Source organism: Sesamum indicum, linkage group LG3 (genome assembly GCF_000512975.1).
Source record: "Sesamum indicum cultivar Zhongzhi No. 13 linkage group LG3, S_indicum_v1.0, whole genome shotgun sequence".
Taxonomy (NCBI): domain Eukaryota; kingdom Viridiplantae; phylum Streptophyta; class Magnoliopsida; order Lamiales; family Pedaliaceae; genus Sesamum; species Sesamum indicum.
Window position 1 is genome coordinate 15,192,165 of NC_026147.1, and position 15,609 is coordinate 15,207,773.

The 15,609-nt window shown below is 36.2% G+C and overlaps 2 protein-coding genes across 2 annotated transcripts; both read left to right on the forward strand.

Annotated features, from left to right (window-relative positions):
- Positions 3,691-5,641, forward strand: LOC105158438 (FHA domain-containing protein At4g14490). The gene has a single exon (XM_011075202.2). It carries the CDS (start codon positions 3,825-3,827, stop codon positions 5,223-5,225), a length of 1,401 nt encoding a protein of 466 aa, XP_011073504.1. The 5' UTR covers positions 3,691-3,824; the 3' UTR covers positions 5,226-5,641.
- LOC105158439 (serine/threonine-protein kinase BLUS1) lies at positions 8,862-11,036 on the forward strand. Its single transcript, XM_011075203.2, has one exon. The coding sequence runs from the start codon at positions 9,437-9,439 to the stop codon at positions 10,976-10,978; it is 1,542 nt and encodes a 513-aa protein (XP_011073505.1). The 5' UTR covers positions 8,862-9,436; the 3' UTR covers positions 10,979-11,036.

A 15,609-nucleotide genomic window follows, 5' to 3' on the forward strand; every position in this document is an offset into this window, starting at 1 on the left:
GAAAAGAAAATGTAGCAAAATTAGTCTCACACTTTAGGAAAGCATTGCAAATTTTTTTATATGGGACTAACTTTGCAATATTTTTTTAAAATGTGAAATTAATATTAATTATTTTAAAAAATATGAAACTAATATTATAAGCTACTATACATTTTTGGACCAAAATTATAATTTTCTCACATATAATCTTAGACAAGTACAAATTTCATAAGCCTAAGCCTCAAACTGAGGTGAGCAGGCGAGCCGTGGCACGTGTGTGTGGGCTTTGGTCTTGAACTTACAAGAACATAGGTTGTTACCCACGGACATACCAGCAATACATTCTATCTTTTTGTCAAGAATTCAAGTCTTTTTTTTGGGATGATTGCCAAGAATTCAAGTCAATATGTTGGACACCAATGTTTTAAAACTCCAATCGTTCATCAAATCAAAAAATTTAATAGATTATAGGTTAATGATTTTAACTGTTGGTCCAATCGTAATCGAATTAATGATGTCGTATATATGTCATAAATAATTATAAATATATAAAACTAACTACAAATATTAAATAATATAAATATACTTAAAATTTGATTTTTAAGCATTTTTCTCTTTGTAATTAATATTTTTAATAATATATGCCTATTATTAAATAACATAAAATGGAGATGTAATTGTCTAATACAAGTATACAACAAATGTAGCACAAAAATACATAAAATTCAAATAATAAAAGTCAAGTCAAACCTAAAGTATAAGTTCCAGAACATCAAAAGCCAATAAATGTCCAACACCAATGACTTAACAAAGAGAAAGAATTAGGGACTTTTTGTTGACAAAAGAGAGAAAAAAATTAGGGATTTTTGGCTCACAAAAAGAGAAAAAGTTGGGAATTTTTATGCTCAATTTACACAACTCTGCAACCCGACCGATTTGACTAACTCAGGATTGGTTCAAGCGGGACGGCGCTTGGACCGTTAGGTTGTTAGGTTTTCTTAAAAAAGGCGATTTTTACATCCTATTGATTTGGCTTCCCAACCTACTATGTAGTACGGTTGACAGTTCAAACGGTTCGGCCAAGCAGACTGGGTTGGATTTCATCCAACATTGGTTGGCACTACGTGAACGTTACTTAAATAAACATTTTTATTTATAGGAATTTCGAAAAAATTTTGCTCATACTAAGTTTGATCAAACTAAATCAATCACAAAGCAAGTGTGATATACTTGCTATGTAAGTGATGACTTTCTCTAAAATTGTACAATAATCATACGATAAGTATAGTACATTTATCGTATAATTAACTTAAATTTGATCGAATCGAGTACGAACTAAAATTTCCCAAAATCTCATATTTGCAACTATGTTTCTCTCCTACCTTGGTCAGATGATAAAATCAGATGGATGTCCTCATGAAGCATATAGGTGCAACAAGAGCAAAATTTCAGGCTAACATCCTATTTTTTTATAGGTTAATTATACTTAGACCCATTTTAGAAATGCAAAATTATATTTTTTTTTAAAAAAGTTTTAAAATTATACTTACACTCCCTTCGAATATTTATGTTTTATGCTTGACCCCATTTTATTAGGATTTGGACGAAAAAAAGTTGACTTTAACAAATAAAAAAAAATTGTATAAATTTTTAATTGGAAAACCCCCTGTATTTTATAAAATATAATAAAAAAAACTTCCTTTTCGTTAAAAACAAGAGTGGCTGGGCTGCCATTCACTTTTTGTGCGAGTGGGCTTCACTTTTTGCTTTTTTGAGAATTACTTTATGTATGTAAATATTTATTTTATCCCTTTCTTTCATATTTCAATACATTTTAAATTGATTTACTTATAATATTTTATTTAAATATATTTTATTAATTTAAATTATTTATTAAGTTCAAATATATTAGAAATAATTATATTCATTTATGAAATATATTAATTTAAATATAAAAACAGCTAAACAGTATATAAAGTTTCTTAAAAATTAAAATTTTAAAAACACAATACAAATTTAATATTACTTAGTACAAATAATATTTAAGTTATTTAATATTATTTAATATAAATAATATTTAAAATATTTAATATTTAAATTCAAAAAAATTCTTTTTACTTTATTTTTTAAAAATGTTTTGCCTCTTTTTTTGGTGATGACCTAGGTGATGTGATGGGGGCAACACTGCCCTGGCTAGGCTACTGTGGTTGCCGAGATCCAGGGCAACGTCGCCCTAAATTCCAGAAGGGGACGGCAGAATTGGGGGGACGCAAGGTCGCCTCCTTTTGCAGGGCGACCTCACCGTTGCCCTTTGTATGCGGGAGCGACAACGACTTTGTTAAAAATAGTCTAGTACTGGTGCTGCCCATTTGATATATAAAAAATAGTGTATATATCAAATGTAATATATACATTATAACGTATATATAATTATATAAATGTAATAAAAAATTATATTTTAAATTGCTTAAAATTCAGACCGTTTATAGTGTTATAAGGAGGGTATAACAGGCAACTTAGAACAAAATTTAACAGCATTAGACTTACTTAACGGAAGGGGAGAATATGCAATATTTTAAAAAATACAGGAGTTTTTTTACCTATTTTTTTAGCACAGAAAATTTTTTAATTAAATTCTAAAATATAGGGAGATTTTACACAATTTATCCCATTAATAAATGTACACTACGTACTGTGAGGCGTTACAATAACTACTCTTGATCTGTATTTTAATTTATTAACTGTATTAACCACTTTTAAAACGAAAAATATTAAGAAATATATCTGCATCCTTCTCTTGTATATCACGTTGTACTTGTTTTATTTCTCTTTATTCTTTTGTCCGATATATAATTTCTCCTCTTTCCTCTCCAACTTCATCCTCATTCCTCCAAACCTTTTCTAATCAGTTCTTTTTACACATAAATAATAAGAAAAGCATTTTAATAATGAATAGATAAATATTTTAAATTCAACATAAAATAAATTTACCACTTGAGCTAGTATTATACTAATAATATTGACCACCGTGACAGACAATCTTTCATACATATAATTTGATAGAAACGATGCAGATTCTATAAACAAAATTCAAAATGATTAAAAGCGGAACAAGCTATGAACATGAGTGAAAACGGAAGATAACATGATGATTACGTTATCGGTTAAAAGATATCGTAAACCATTTAAAATTAATATTACCAAAAGTAAATTATTCCCCTCATAAATGATCATGACTTAAAAATTATGGTAAATTAATACTATCCACTATAATCAAACAAAATTGATGCAAAAAATCAATTCAGACCACGATTAATTAATATTTGCTATGGTCCTAACCATTACCAAAACATATGCTACGATTTTTATCTGTGGTTGATATTTTGATCTTATTTGCCGAACCAACGATTAATTAATCGTTGCACAAACATAGTCAATTAGTATCTGCTATTTCTTTTTATTTTTAATTGTGATAAAAAAATATATTTTTCTGGTAAAATTAAGTAACTGTATTGGTATAAATATTTAAGAGTATAATTATTATTCTAAAATTTGGTGTTAGGGGTCAAGAACTGTATGTAATGAGTGAGAAGTGATTTTCTTTTTTGTATTAGTTAAATGTTGCTAGAATTTTGTGGCCTAAATGCAATTTTGAGTTTTCTTGTGGCTATTCTGGAATAATAATAAATCCTTTCTCTATGGCATTTTTCTTCCTCCCTTTTCCGTGGCGCCCGAACTGATTCAAACTTTTGAAAAAGTAGAAACAAGGCCCTCCCATCCATTTTCTCTTCCCAATTCAATCCCAAATCACAAGCCCTACCCGTAATTCAAACCAAACCCGAGAAATGGCACCCAGAAAATCTGCAGCTGCCGGTAAAGATGACCCGTGCCCGATGCTGAAGCTCATAATGGAGAAGGGTCCGCTTTCTGGTCAAACCCACGACTTCAGGCCCGGATCCAGGATCCGGATTGGCCGGGTTGTTCGAGGTAACACTCTAGCCATCAAAGACGCCGGCGTCTCCTCCAAGCACCTACTTATTCAAGTTGAACCCGGGTCGGGTACCGGCTGCCAGCGCTGGACCATCACCGACCTGGGGTCTTCAAACGGCACCTTTCTGAATGGTGTGCGGCTGGAGGAGTCCGAGGCGGCTGAACTTTCGGACGGGGATGTTATCATAATAGGCGAGCAGACGTCGATTAAAGTGAAGTTTGAAGTTAATTGTGCTGAGAATGAGGTCGGTTCAAGGAATGTGAGGAGTACGAGGCGGCGAGGGAAGAATGAGGTCTGGGAATTGGTGGCAATTGCTGAGGATTCTGAATTAGGGTTAGGGGTGGGGAGTGAAAATAATTTGGGGGATGGGTTTAGAAATGAGAAATATGAGGATTTGGGAAATGAAGCTGGAGGGTTGGGGACTGTTGGTGAGGAAAAAGTGAGAGGAAGGAGGACTAGGGGGTCTGTAGTTAGGGAATTGGAAGATGGTGGTGAAGAAGTTCAGGTAAAAGTACAGAGTTTGGGGAAGGTAATGAGGAGGACTAGAAATTCGAAGGAAGAAAAATCGGAGAGTTCAACAATCAAGCTTGATGTAGACTATGAAAAATCTGATAAGGTGGATGAAATTGAGGTGAAACAAGGCAGGAATGTGAACATAAGGGCAAGACGTTCAAAGAACGCTGAGAATATGTTGGATGATTTGAATGGAAATAGGGACAACGATTTGGGAACCGCTGAGGTGCAAGGACGGCAAAGAGGGAATGTGAGGAGGACCAGGAGTTCAAGAAAGGAAGAAAATGTAGGTGAAACTGAACTTGATTTGGGTGTTGTTGAAGCTAAGAAGACAAGGGCGGGCGGGAGAGGGAGAAAAAAATTACCTGCGGAGACTCCTTTAGAAGAACAAGAGAAGATTTTGGAGCATAAAATATGTGAAGAAGAGAAAAGGGAGTCAGAAGTTGGTGTTAATGAGTTGGTAGAGGAAGTAAATTCTGGAAGAGAAGGTGCTGCTGGTTTGGCTAGCACATCTGGGGTTAAAGAAGGCGGCGCTGATGTTGGAAAGGGAAAGGCGGTAGTGGATTTAGAGAAGATGACGTTAGGGGAATGGTTTGACTTTTTGGAAGTTTTTCTGCCTAAACAAATTATTGATGAAACAGAGGAGATGATCTCTGAAATGAGGCAAAAAGCAGATAGATTACATGAGTATATGTTGCAGCAGAAGAAAGCTAAGGATAAGGTTGAAGTTGCAGTGGACTAGACAACCAACTTCACTCTGAGCATTTTGGGTAACTTAGAGCTGCATTGCTGACCTTATAATCCTCCATGGGCTTAGAAAGTATAAATTAGCTATGCATGGATTTTTGCGTATGGTTTGCGTTGTTTATGTAGTCTCTATGAGCAGACTCTGTAGTTCAACAAGATAAGATGATTATGAAATAAACCGTCAAAATGTGATGAATACTACTCAATCTTATGCATATAATGTTAGCTAACTGCAGCATGTTGCAAAACTTACAAGAAAGTTTTCCATGCAAGTTGTGTTGGGAGATCGGGTTCAGAATAATCAACTGTCTGCTAGACTTTGTGGTTGATATTCACTACGACGTGCTTCTACCTTCTTCTATATAAACTTCATACAAGCAAAGTTCAAAGCACATGATAGAGATAAACCAGCTGTTGTACGACCTGTTTCATTTGTCTGATCAATTAACTTGTTCCGTTTTATTATGTTATTCAAGAGAAGTATATCTATGGAAGTGGAATATATGGTTAGCTAGTTGATGTGGAAATACTAGTGCTCTCATCTCTGGAGAATGCCTAACTTGGATGCTCACAGGGAACACCATGACGGGATTGGCCTTACGCTTATACACAGTTCTGTTAGCCTTCGTCTAGATTATTTCTTTTCATCATCCCCTCTTCCGCTCATTGCAGCAGAAATTGGATTCTCAGTTGACTATCATGCTACCAAAGCCTAAGGGCATTGTGTGTTTTCATTTTCTCCTTGTATGAGAGATAGTCAAAACTGTCTGAAATCTTCGTTCTATAGTTCAGGGTGTTTTGACTTATATTTGATTACATTACACTAATACGAAACACAAAACTGAACATATAAAAAACTCACACACTTATCTGTATCTTTTCATCTCTGATTTTCTTTGTTAGTTCAGCAATTCAAACTGCATGTTCTTGAAACCCCTATTCTGCCCATTGTTTGTTAAATGGGTCGGGCCATTTAATAGACCTAGTAATCTGGTCTATCCATTTCGTTCTGTTATTAGGTCGAAGCTAAATAAACAAAATAATATCAATTTAATCCCAACAAATATTTTAAAATCTTGGTAAAATTAGTCAAGTTCATTAATTCAATAGCTGGATTAATTGGGACCGAACCGATATCATAGTTATATCATAAACAATAATAAATATACAAACCTATTATATTATTTATTTTTGAGATTTCGTTTGATTACATACTGACGTGTATGTTGGTATAGACATTTATTTATAAGGGTAAAAAAATAATTTTATATATAAGTCATACAATAAATACTACATCCTACCACCCATACCACTTGATACAACCGCATCGTCTCCTGCCCTGCACATTCTAGATGATACTGGAACATTTGGAGCTATACAGGCTGCTGATGACACGTCACAACAGCCTACCACCCCAATGGCTGCTCCACCACCACCATCATCACGCTAGTCCATAAGCCTCGATGATGCGAGGTAAATATATTTACCTAATTTTTTTAGTATTAATTATTTTATCCAAAAAATATTTAGTATAACCTGCTCTTTAAGGTCTGACCGTCGGTTCTACGAGCGCATCAATGCAGTCTTGTGGGGACCGATGGTCGTCTAAGGCAGGTGCTGCATCATTTCTGGTTCGAGAGTATAAAGATAATCAATTTTAAATTAATTTGATTTTTTTTCTAATATTCTAATTGTTTAATAAATTTTACTAATATTTTGTTTAATGTTATTACTGTAAATGACCTATTGGTGGGATTGTGATAATGATTCAACATTCTGGGTCTTCCACATGTGGGTTGTCAAGGAGATTCAGAAGATTTTTTCCATCGCACGGTCTAGCCTGGTCAGGCCACTCTGGCTGGCCAACAAGGTGTGGCTCCAGCGCCAGGCGTATTGGGCCAACGAGGACTTCCAGCAGGAGTCCTCGAAAAATAAGACGAACCGGGTGGCGAACCCCACGGCGTCCTCGACTGTGTACCGGGGCGATCTTCCTCAGTCGACATGCGCAAAAGGAAGTTGGTAAGTAAATATGATGCTTTATCATTATTTTTTAAAATCGATGTTAACTAGTTTTTCTTTTATAGGAGATAGAGCTCGGTTGGCCGCCCAAGCAGATGAAATTATTCGAGTGGTGCTATAACAAAAGAGGACGACAGCTGGAACGGGCCGAGAGCGGCAGAGGTGGCGATAAGTACCTAAATTATTACTTTTAATTTTTTTGAATAATTTATTTTTCGTTAAAAGTACTAACACTTTTGTTTGTTTTGAAGGAGACTCAGCCCATAGCTGAGGACCACGATGCCCCACCGAATTGGAGACTTCGGTGGCAATGACGGAGCAACAAATGTGGCTGGTTGCAGTCAGGAATAAGAATAAGGGCTGAGTATTCGGCCTTGGTTTTGAGGCCCACGTCTGCAACCACACATTCACATCACCATTGCCACCCCTACCACCACAACCACTGCCACCGCCAAACTCGGCCATGGAGGACCGCATCGGTTGCCTCGAGCTCATGATGGCCATGAGGGAGATGCGGGCCTCCTCCTTGATCGTAGCACCGCCTCCGACAGACCCCCGACCTCGAATCAAGACGATATGGACGTCGTGGACGAGGAGGAATTAGATTAGGTTTTATATTTTTTTTACTTTTGTAATTAAATAATTTTTTATGTTAATATAATATTTTTTCTTAATTATTCACACTTCATAATATTTATTAAATTCTATTATTTTATATTTATTCAATTAATTAAATTTATAAATACAATTAATTAAAATTAATTTAATTATATATGAAAATTTATTAAAATGTATATTTATTTATTCAAATTTATTAAATATATTAATAAATTATAAAAAATATAAAATTCAAAAATTAGGAACGATTTTAGTAATGGTAAAAAAATATTACAAATTTAAATAAATAATCGTTCCTAATACCGTTACTCAAAACAGTTCCAAACAAGTGTTCCTAAACTGAACGAACCGTTCCAAATACGATTGCTAGAACCATTTCAAACAGGTGTTCTAAATTAGTGGATAACCGTTCCAAATACCATTACTGTTCCAGTTTTTAATATGTGTTCTAAACTAAAAACAACCATTTTTAATACCATTACTAAAATAGTTCTACAAATGAGTTCCTAATTAAGCCAAATCGTTCCAAAATTCATTCCTAAATTTATCACAATTATAAATAAAAACAGTTCTAAAATTCAGGCACGACTATTACAAAGTTTGTTCCAACCCCGAGAAAATTAATTTATCCATTTCAAAACCCACCCCTAATAGTTCTAATTCAAAAAATAAAAATAAATTTAGACAAATTCAACATTAGGAGCAATTTTCAAAGACAGTTACAGTTATTGTCTCAACTAGGAATGGTTTTTTTTATAACTATTCCTAAATTTTTGTAACGGCGACTATAAGAACGGATTTCTATAAGTCCGAAGACTGTTCCGAAAGTCCGCTCCAAATAAGTTTTGTGTCCTGAAAATCATTTCAAAGACAAACAAACTCCAGCCACATTTTCGTCGAAAAATAGTCAAGGGGTCCAAATTGAAATAAATATTAAAGTTTAAGGATCCTAAAGTCAAAAAATAAATTTAAGGGACTAAAGTAATTTTAAATGAAAACTTAAGGCGGAATATTACATTCATCAAAATTTAAAATAAAAAAAGCCAAATATGCAAGTAATCACATAGCAGATTCATGCAATTTCAGTTATTAGGAACAAGAACCCAAAAAAGTCGCTTAGCTTTCAACTCTATTTTGCACTATCTTATGTTCCACAAGTCAAAGAAGTTAATGCGCTTTTACTACAAAAGTACTTAAACTAATTCATCTTCTCCTTCTGTACGTGTGAACATATTACTCTGAACACACATAGTCATAGAGCTTCTTCACTTCACCCTTTGTCGAAACTGAATCGCCATCTCCATTTATGAATAAAGCAGTTGAAAAATCACATGATTCAAACCTTCACTTTCACTGTGTAGTTTATGCCCATTATTACAGGTACAGATACGCCACCGCTATCTGTGTGTAAATCACCCTGTCTGTCTCTCTCTTTTTCACAAGAAAACTGCTTCATCAGCCCACTTTTTCTCCATTCCTTCTTTTGTCTTCCGAAAGAAATCTCTTTGAATATAAACCTCAGAGACCCTCTTAAATTTTCTCAAGAAATTGTGGAGAAAAATCACTAAAATGGCCATGGAAGAGAGAGAAGGAGAATGTCAGAGAAAGCCTGTTAGCAGTAGTACTGATCAGTACTACCCTCTCGATGCGAACTGCTACAAGATTGTTGATGAGATCGGCAGAGGGGTGAGCGCCATTGTGTATAAGGCCATCTGCATTCCCATGGACTCCTCCGTGGTGGCGATCAAGGCCATTGATCTCGAGAAATCGAGGGCCGATTTCGACAGCGTTCGCCGAGAAGCCAAGACGATGACGCTCCTCCGACACCCTAACATCCTCAGAGCTCACTGCTCCTTCACTGTCGACCGTCGTCTCTGGGTGGTGATGCCCTTCATGTCTGGCGGTTCTCTACAGTCCATCATCGCTTCTTCCTTCCCCGACGGCCTGCCAGAGCCATGCATCGCCACTGTTCTCAAGGAAATATTGTCTGCTTTGTCTTATCTCCACGGCCAAGGCCATTTGCATAGAGATATAAAGGCCGGCAACATTCTCGTCGACTCAAATGGATCGGTGAAGCTGGCGGATTTCGGGGTCTCAGCCTCTATTTACGAGTCGAATTTGACGTATGGTTTAGGCAGATCGTCGTCTTCGTCATCCCTCAGGCTGACTGATTTCACCGGCACGCCGTACTGGATGGCGCCGGAGGTGATACACTCGCACACAGGGTACGGTTTCAAGGCTGATATCTGGTCTTTTGGGATCACTGCGCTGGAATTAGCCCATGGGAGGCCTCCACTGTCTGATCTTCCACCCTCCAAATCCCTGATCATGAAAATCACCAAGCGTTTTCGGTTTTCTGACCACTATGAGAAGACTAAGGACAGCAAAAAGAAGAGGTTTTCGAAGTCTTTCAAGGATATGGTCGGTTTGTGCCTGGATCAAGATCCCTCAAAAAGGCCATCTGCTGAGAAATTGCTGAAGCATCCCTTTTTCAAGAACTGCAAGGGCCCTGATTTCTTAGTAAAAAACGTGTTGCAGGGATTGCCTGCTGTCGAGCAAAGGTTCAAGGGGGCAAAGATACATAGCAAAAACGACGAAGACGATGAAGACGGCGACGACGACTATTCATCCTCAGGCGAAAACGTGAAGCAGCGAAGGATCAGTGGATGGAACTTTAACGAGGAGGGATTTGAACTAGACCCCGTTTTCCCATCTGATCAGCAAGAAACTGACGATAATATGGGCAAACAGGTTACATTCGGAGGCGAAATCGTAATTCAAGAAAAGGGCAGCGATGGCTCACCACAAGGATCAAATTCCAGCCCCGGACAGCACGAAACTCAAGCTGCTAGTACTGGTGGCGGAATCGACATGGGAGTGGTGTTGGGAAGTCTGCTATTTTTAAGGAGGAGTTTAGATGATCAGAGACAGCAGGTCGCACAGATGATTGCATCGATCGGTGGGGAAGACTCGCTGGAAACGAGCAGGGAAGATCAGCTGATGCAGGCGATTGAGAAGCTGAGGACGGAGGTAGAGAGTGAGAGGAAGAAGAGGGCTGCTGTGGAGATGGAATTGGAGTTCCTCAAGTTGCAGCTTTCCAATGAATGTTAGTTGTTTCTAGTGTAATTATTAATTAAGCTGGATATATAATTATGTAGTGTATGATTCTTGGCAGTTAGTACATATATAATAAAATTAAATATTTAGATTATATGGTTCCGGGTCATTTAAATGGGATCGTATTTTTTTACTTTAAATTATATTATACTTTCTATTTCATTTAGTATGTACATTTGTACAAAACTTTTTATAAATAAAATAAATAATATAATTTTTATGTACATAACATTTATATATTGCATAGAATGGAAAATACAACATAATTTTTTTAAATATTAGCATGTGCTAACGACTCATGATAATATTTTCAAAAAACAAAAACTACCAACCGAAGTCATTAACCCCACTAACATCTCACACTTTTTTCCATAATAATGTAATAATCAAAAACTTAATTTAGACCATTTTTTCCAATATTAATATTTTCACATTAATAATATAAAAAAATTAGTATATTCTTTTGAATTTAACATATTAATGTCAATAATCCAAAAATTTAGACTAATACTTTTATATAATTGATGTAGATAATATCTAATGGTACGCCACCTCTACCATGTGGTCGCGGTCGTGGCTCGGTACTGCCACCAGTACTATCATATGCTTCCCAGGTTGGGGAAGCAATCCCTCGACCACCCACACCACCTCATACGCTCGTACCGTCCCCCGCCCAGCAGGCTCCAGATGATGTTAGTACATCTGGAGCTATATGTACGGCTCTGGCTGGCGGCTGCTCCCCCACCACCACCACCAATCCCCCCACCATTAGCGCACCAGTACATCAGTCTCAATGGCGCGAGGTAAGTTGGTTTACCTAATTTTTTTATTATGAATTATTTTATTTTTAAAATATTAATTAATTATTTAATATCAAATTAATTTAAGGTCTGATAGATGGTTCCACAAAAACATCAATGCGGTCGTGCTGGGACATTTCCCCCACACGTAGTCATGTCCGAGGCAGGTGCGGCAAGAGCACCAATATTTCTGGTTCTAGAGCATGAAGGTAATTAGTTTTAAATTAATTTTTTTATCTAATATAAAATCTAATTGTTTAATTTATTTTACTAATATTTTGTTTAATCTTATTACTGTAGATGACCTACTGGTGGGACTGTGACGATGAGACCATGTTCCGGGTCTTCCACATGTGGGCCGGGAAGTACATCTGGAAAACCTTCTCCGTCGCTCGGTCCAGCCTGGTCAATCCATTATGGTTGGCCAACGAGGTGTGGTTCCAGCTCTTTGCGTACTGGGCCAGCGAGGGCTTCCAGCAGGAGTCCTCCAAAACTAAGGCGAACTAGGCGGCGAACTCCACAGCGTCCTCAACTCTGTATCGGGTGCGGGGTCTTCCTCAGTCGGCACACATAAGAGGAAGTTGGTAAGTTAATATAAATTATTTGTGTGTTAAATTATTATTATTAAATATTATGCTAATTAATTAATTATTTTTTTTCCTTATACAAGAGAAATGGCTCGATTGGTCGCCCAAGCAGATGGAATTATTTGAGCGGTGTTACAAGAAGAAAGAGAACATCGGAGGTGGCAGTAAGTAGCTAAATATGTTATATTATTTTTTAATAATTAATTCTTTATTTTTAATAAAGTACTAACAATTTTGTTTGGTTTACAAGATACGTTCCAGAAGATGCTGGAGGATCGTCAGTCCCAGCCCATGGCCGACGACCTCAGTGCCCCCACCGAGTTCCGAGGTTTCGCTGGCGGTGATAGAGCAACAGATGTGGCTGACTACAGTCGGGGGCAAAAACAAGGGCCTACGCTTCCAGCCGGACCTACACATCATTGTCACCACCCCTACCCCCACCGTCAATGCCACCACCAAACCCAACCATGGAGGACTGCATCGGCCGTTTCGAGACGATGATGGCCGACATGATGGACATGATGCAGGACATGCGGGCCTCCTTGTCAAGTGCAGCACCGCCCCCGATGAATCTCCCGGCCGAGAATCAGGAGGATGATGTGGAGCGTTTAGATTAGGTTTTATATTTGTTTCCATTTCTGTAGTTAAATATTTTTTATATTAATATAAATTCTTTTAAATTATTTATTTTTCTTAATGTTTATTAAATTCTATTATTTTATATTAATTTAATTAATTAAATTTATAGATAAAATTAATTCAAATTTCATGAAATTAAATTAATTATATCTAAAAATTTATTAAAATATATAAATGTATTTATTTATTCAAATTTATTAAATATATTAATAAATTATAAAAAATTCAAAAATTCAAAATTTAGGAACAGGTTTAGTAATGCTAAAGAAAATATTACAAATTTTATAAATTTCCGTTCCAAATCCCGTTCCAACGATTGCCTAAAAAAAGTGTTCCTATATTGGATGAACCGTTCCAAATAGCATTACTAATCAGTATTTCATACATGTTTCAAATTATACAAACCGTTCCTAATTCTATTATAACGTAGTTCTATAAATATATTCCAAATTAAATAACCCGTTGCAAAATAATGTTCCAACGACCGTTCTTAAATTCATCCCAGTTACAAAAATAAACAGTTCCAAAACTAACTCACGGGTAATACAAATACCATTCCAAAATTTAACCTAAAAAACATAACTAACCATTCCAAAGACCGTCCTCAACCCCTTCCAATTGGTAAATTCATAAATTTTCGGACTAAATCGATATTAGGAACGGGTTTCAGGAACTGATACAGTTTTCGTCCCAATTTGGAATGGGTTCCCAAAAATCGTTTCTACATTTTTGTAACGCCACCTGCAGAGATGAATTTCGTCCGTTCCACATCCATTCCAAATTACGCTCCAAATAAATTTAGTGTTCCTCGAACTAGGCCTGTGCAATTCGGTTAACCGAACCGAACCAAATTTTCGATTAACCAAAAATTCGATTCGGGATTTTTGGAAACCGAACCGAAATGATTCAATTCAGTTTGGTTAAAAATCGAACAATTTCGGTTTTTTCATTTTAAAAAACCGAAAAAATCATTTTTTTTAAAATTATATATATATAAATAATTTTGATATTTTTCAATTTTATCAAAAAATACAAATACCAAAATACCAAAATTAAATTCTAATTCAAGAGAAGATCTACTTCTAACCTCTAAGGAACGAATGATGGTCGAGACAAAAATTGTTTACTTCGGGCTTTTCGGGTAAAAGAGAAGATAGGATTCCAGATTATTTAGACCTTAGTCGAATTATATATACGGGTCTTTGTAATCTCATAGATCCGACCATTCTCTACCAGAATTCTGATTTATTCTCAAAGAGGTGAAGAAATAGATTCATCATTATAATAAATATTTTATTTAATATAATATTAAAAAATTGATTTTCGGTTCGGTTCAGTTAACTGACTGGTCACCAAAAAAATGAACCGAAAATCGATTTAAAAAAAAAAAAGAACCGATGACCGAATTGAAGTTTTTGGTCCGAACCAAATTTTTGGTTCGGTCCGATTCGGCCGGTTAAACTGGTTTATGCACACCCCTACCTCTAACCGTTTAAAGTAAAGAAATACAGTTCCAAAATCCGTCCCAAACCTCATCTTTTTTTGTACATATAATCATCCAACAATTTTGATCCTTCCTTGATGGTCATTAACATGTTTTTCTTTTTCATGGTGGTTGGTAATAAGTGGTCTTCCAAACAAACTCCACATGTCGTAGGCAGTAGTGTTTTCTGAAATAGATGTGATCTGGGTCGAAATCTACGCCACCTCCCTAGTCAGATGAAATAGTCTTCCAGTTCGTTCGAGATCGCTACCTCTTCCAAAATGATGTAAAGGCCCTGAGAAAAGAGAAGCAGATTGTTAGGCTTGCTCGGATGGCCCCCAACTAATACCCTCCGATACTTAAGTCAGTGCTTGATATCAAGGTCGTTAATAAGTAGGTAGCTAACTGACTAGAGAGCTAAAGCGATCTAAAATAAAGGTTGAAAGTAAAAGTACGATGTACCATAAATACACTGAGTATGGAGTATTTATAATGTATGAGAGGGTCCAATTGTCCAATAGCCGCCCGCCACTTGTCCCGGGCTATTGGAGGTGGGTCGCTGGACCCGATCCGAGTAGCAACCCGAACTTGTCAAAAAGACGCGAGTCTACTGGATAAATTTATAATTTTGAAGCCCTTAAAGGTAAAATAATCTTTTTCAAACAAAATTAGGTTATACCCATCAAGATGGTTGTTGGGCTTCTTCTCTAATTGTGCCCAGCAACCATGCAATGAGGAGACCATCATTTGTTAAACTTTTGGTATATGTTGGATTCACAGTTCCTTCCTTCAGCAAGGCTTCAGGTTTACCGCCATGCTTTTGTAAGCAGAGATGAAGAATATGTGATCGCCACATGAGATTTAATTGAAATCAAAACTGGCACATTGATGGAATGATTGTAGTGTTAGTTTTGATTCTTCCATGAGTTTATAAGATATGGAACAACACTTTTCTTATCTTTCTTTTTTGTCTGTTCACTTGAAGCTTGCAAGTCTCACACCATGAACAACTTTGAACATTATTGGTTTTTCTTGAGTTGAGAAATGTAGTTACAGAGTCACACACACACACACACACATATATATATATATATGCAGGAGAAATGACACTAATAC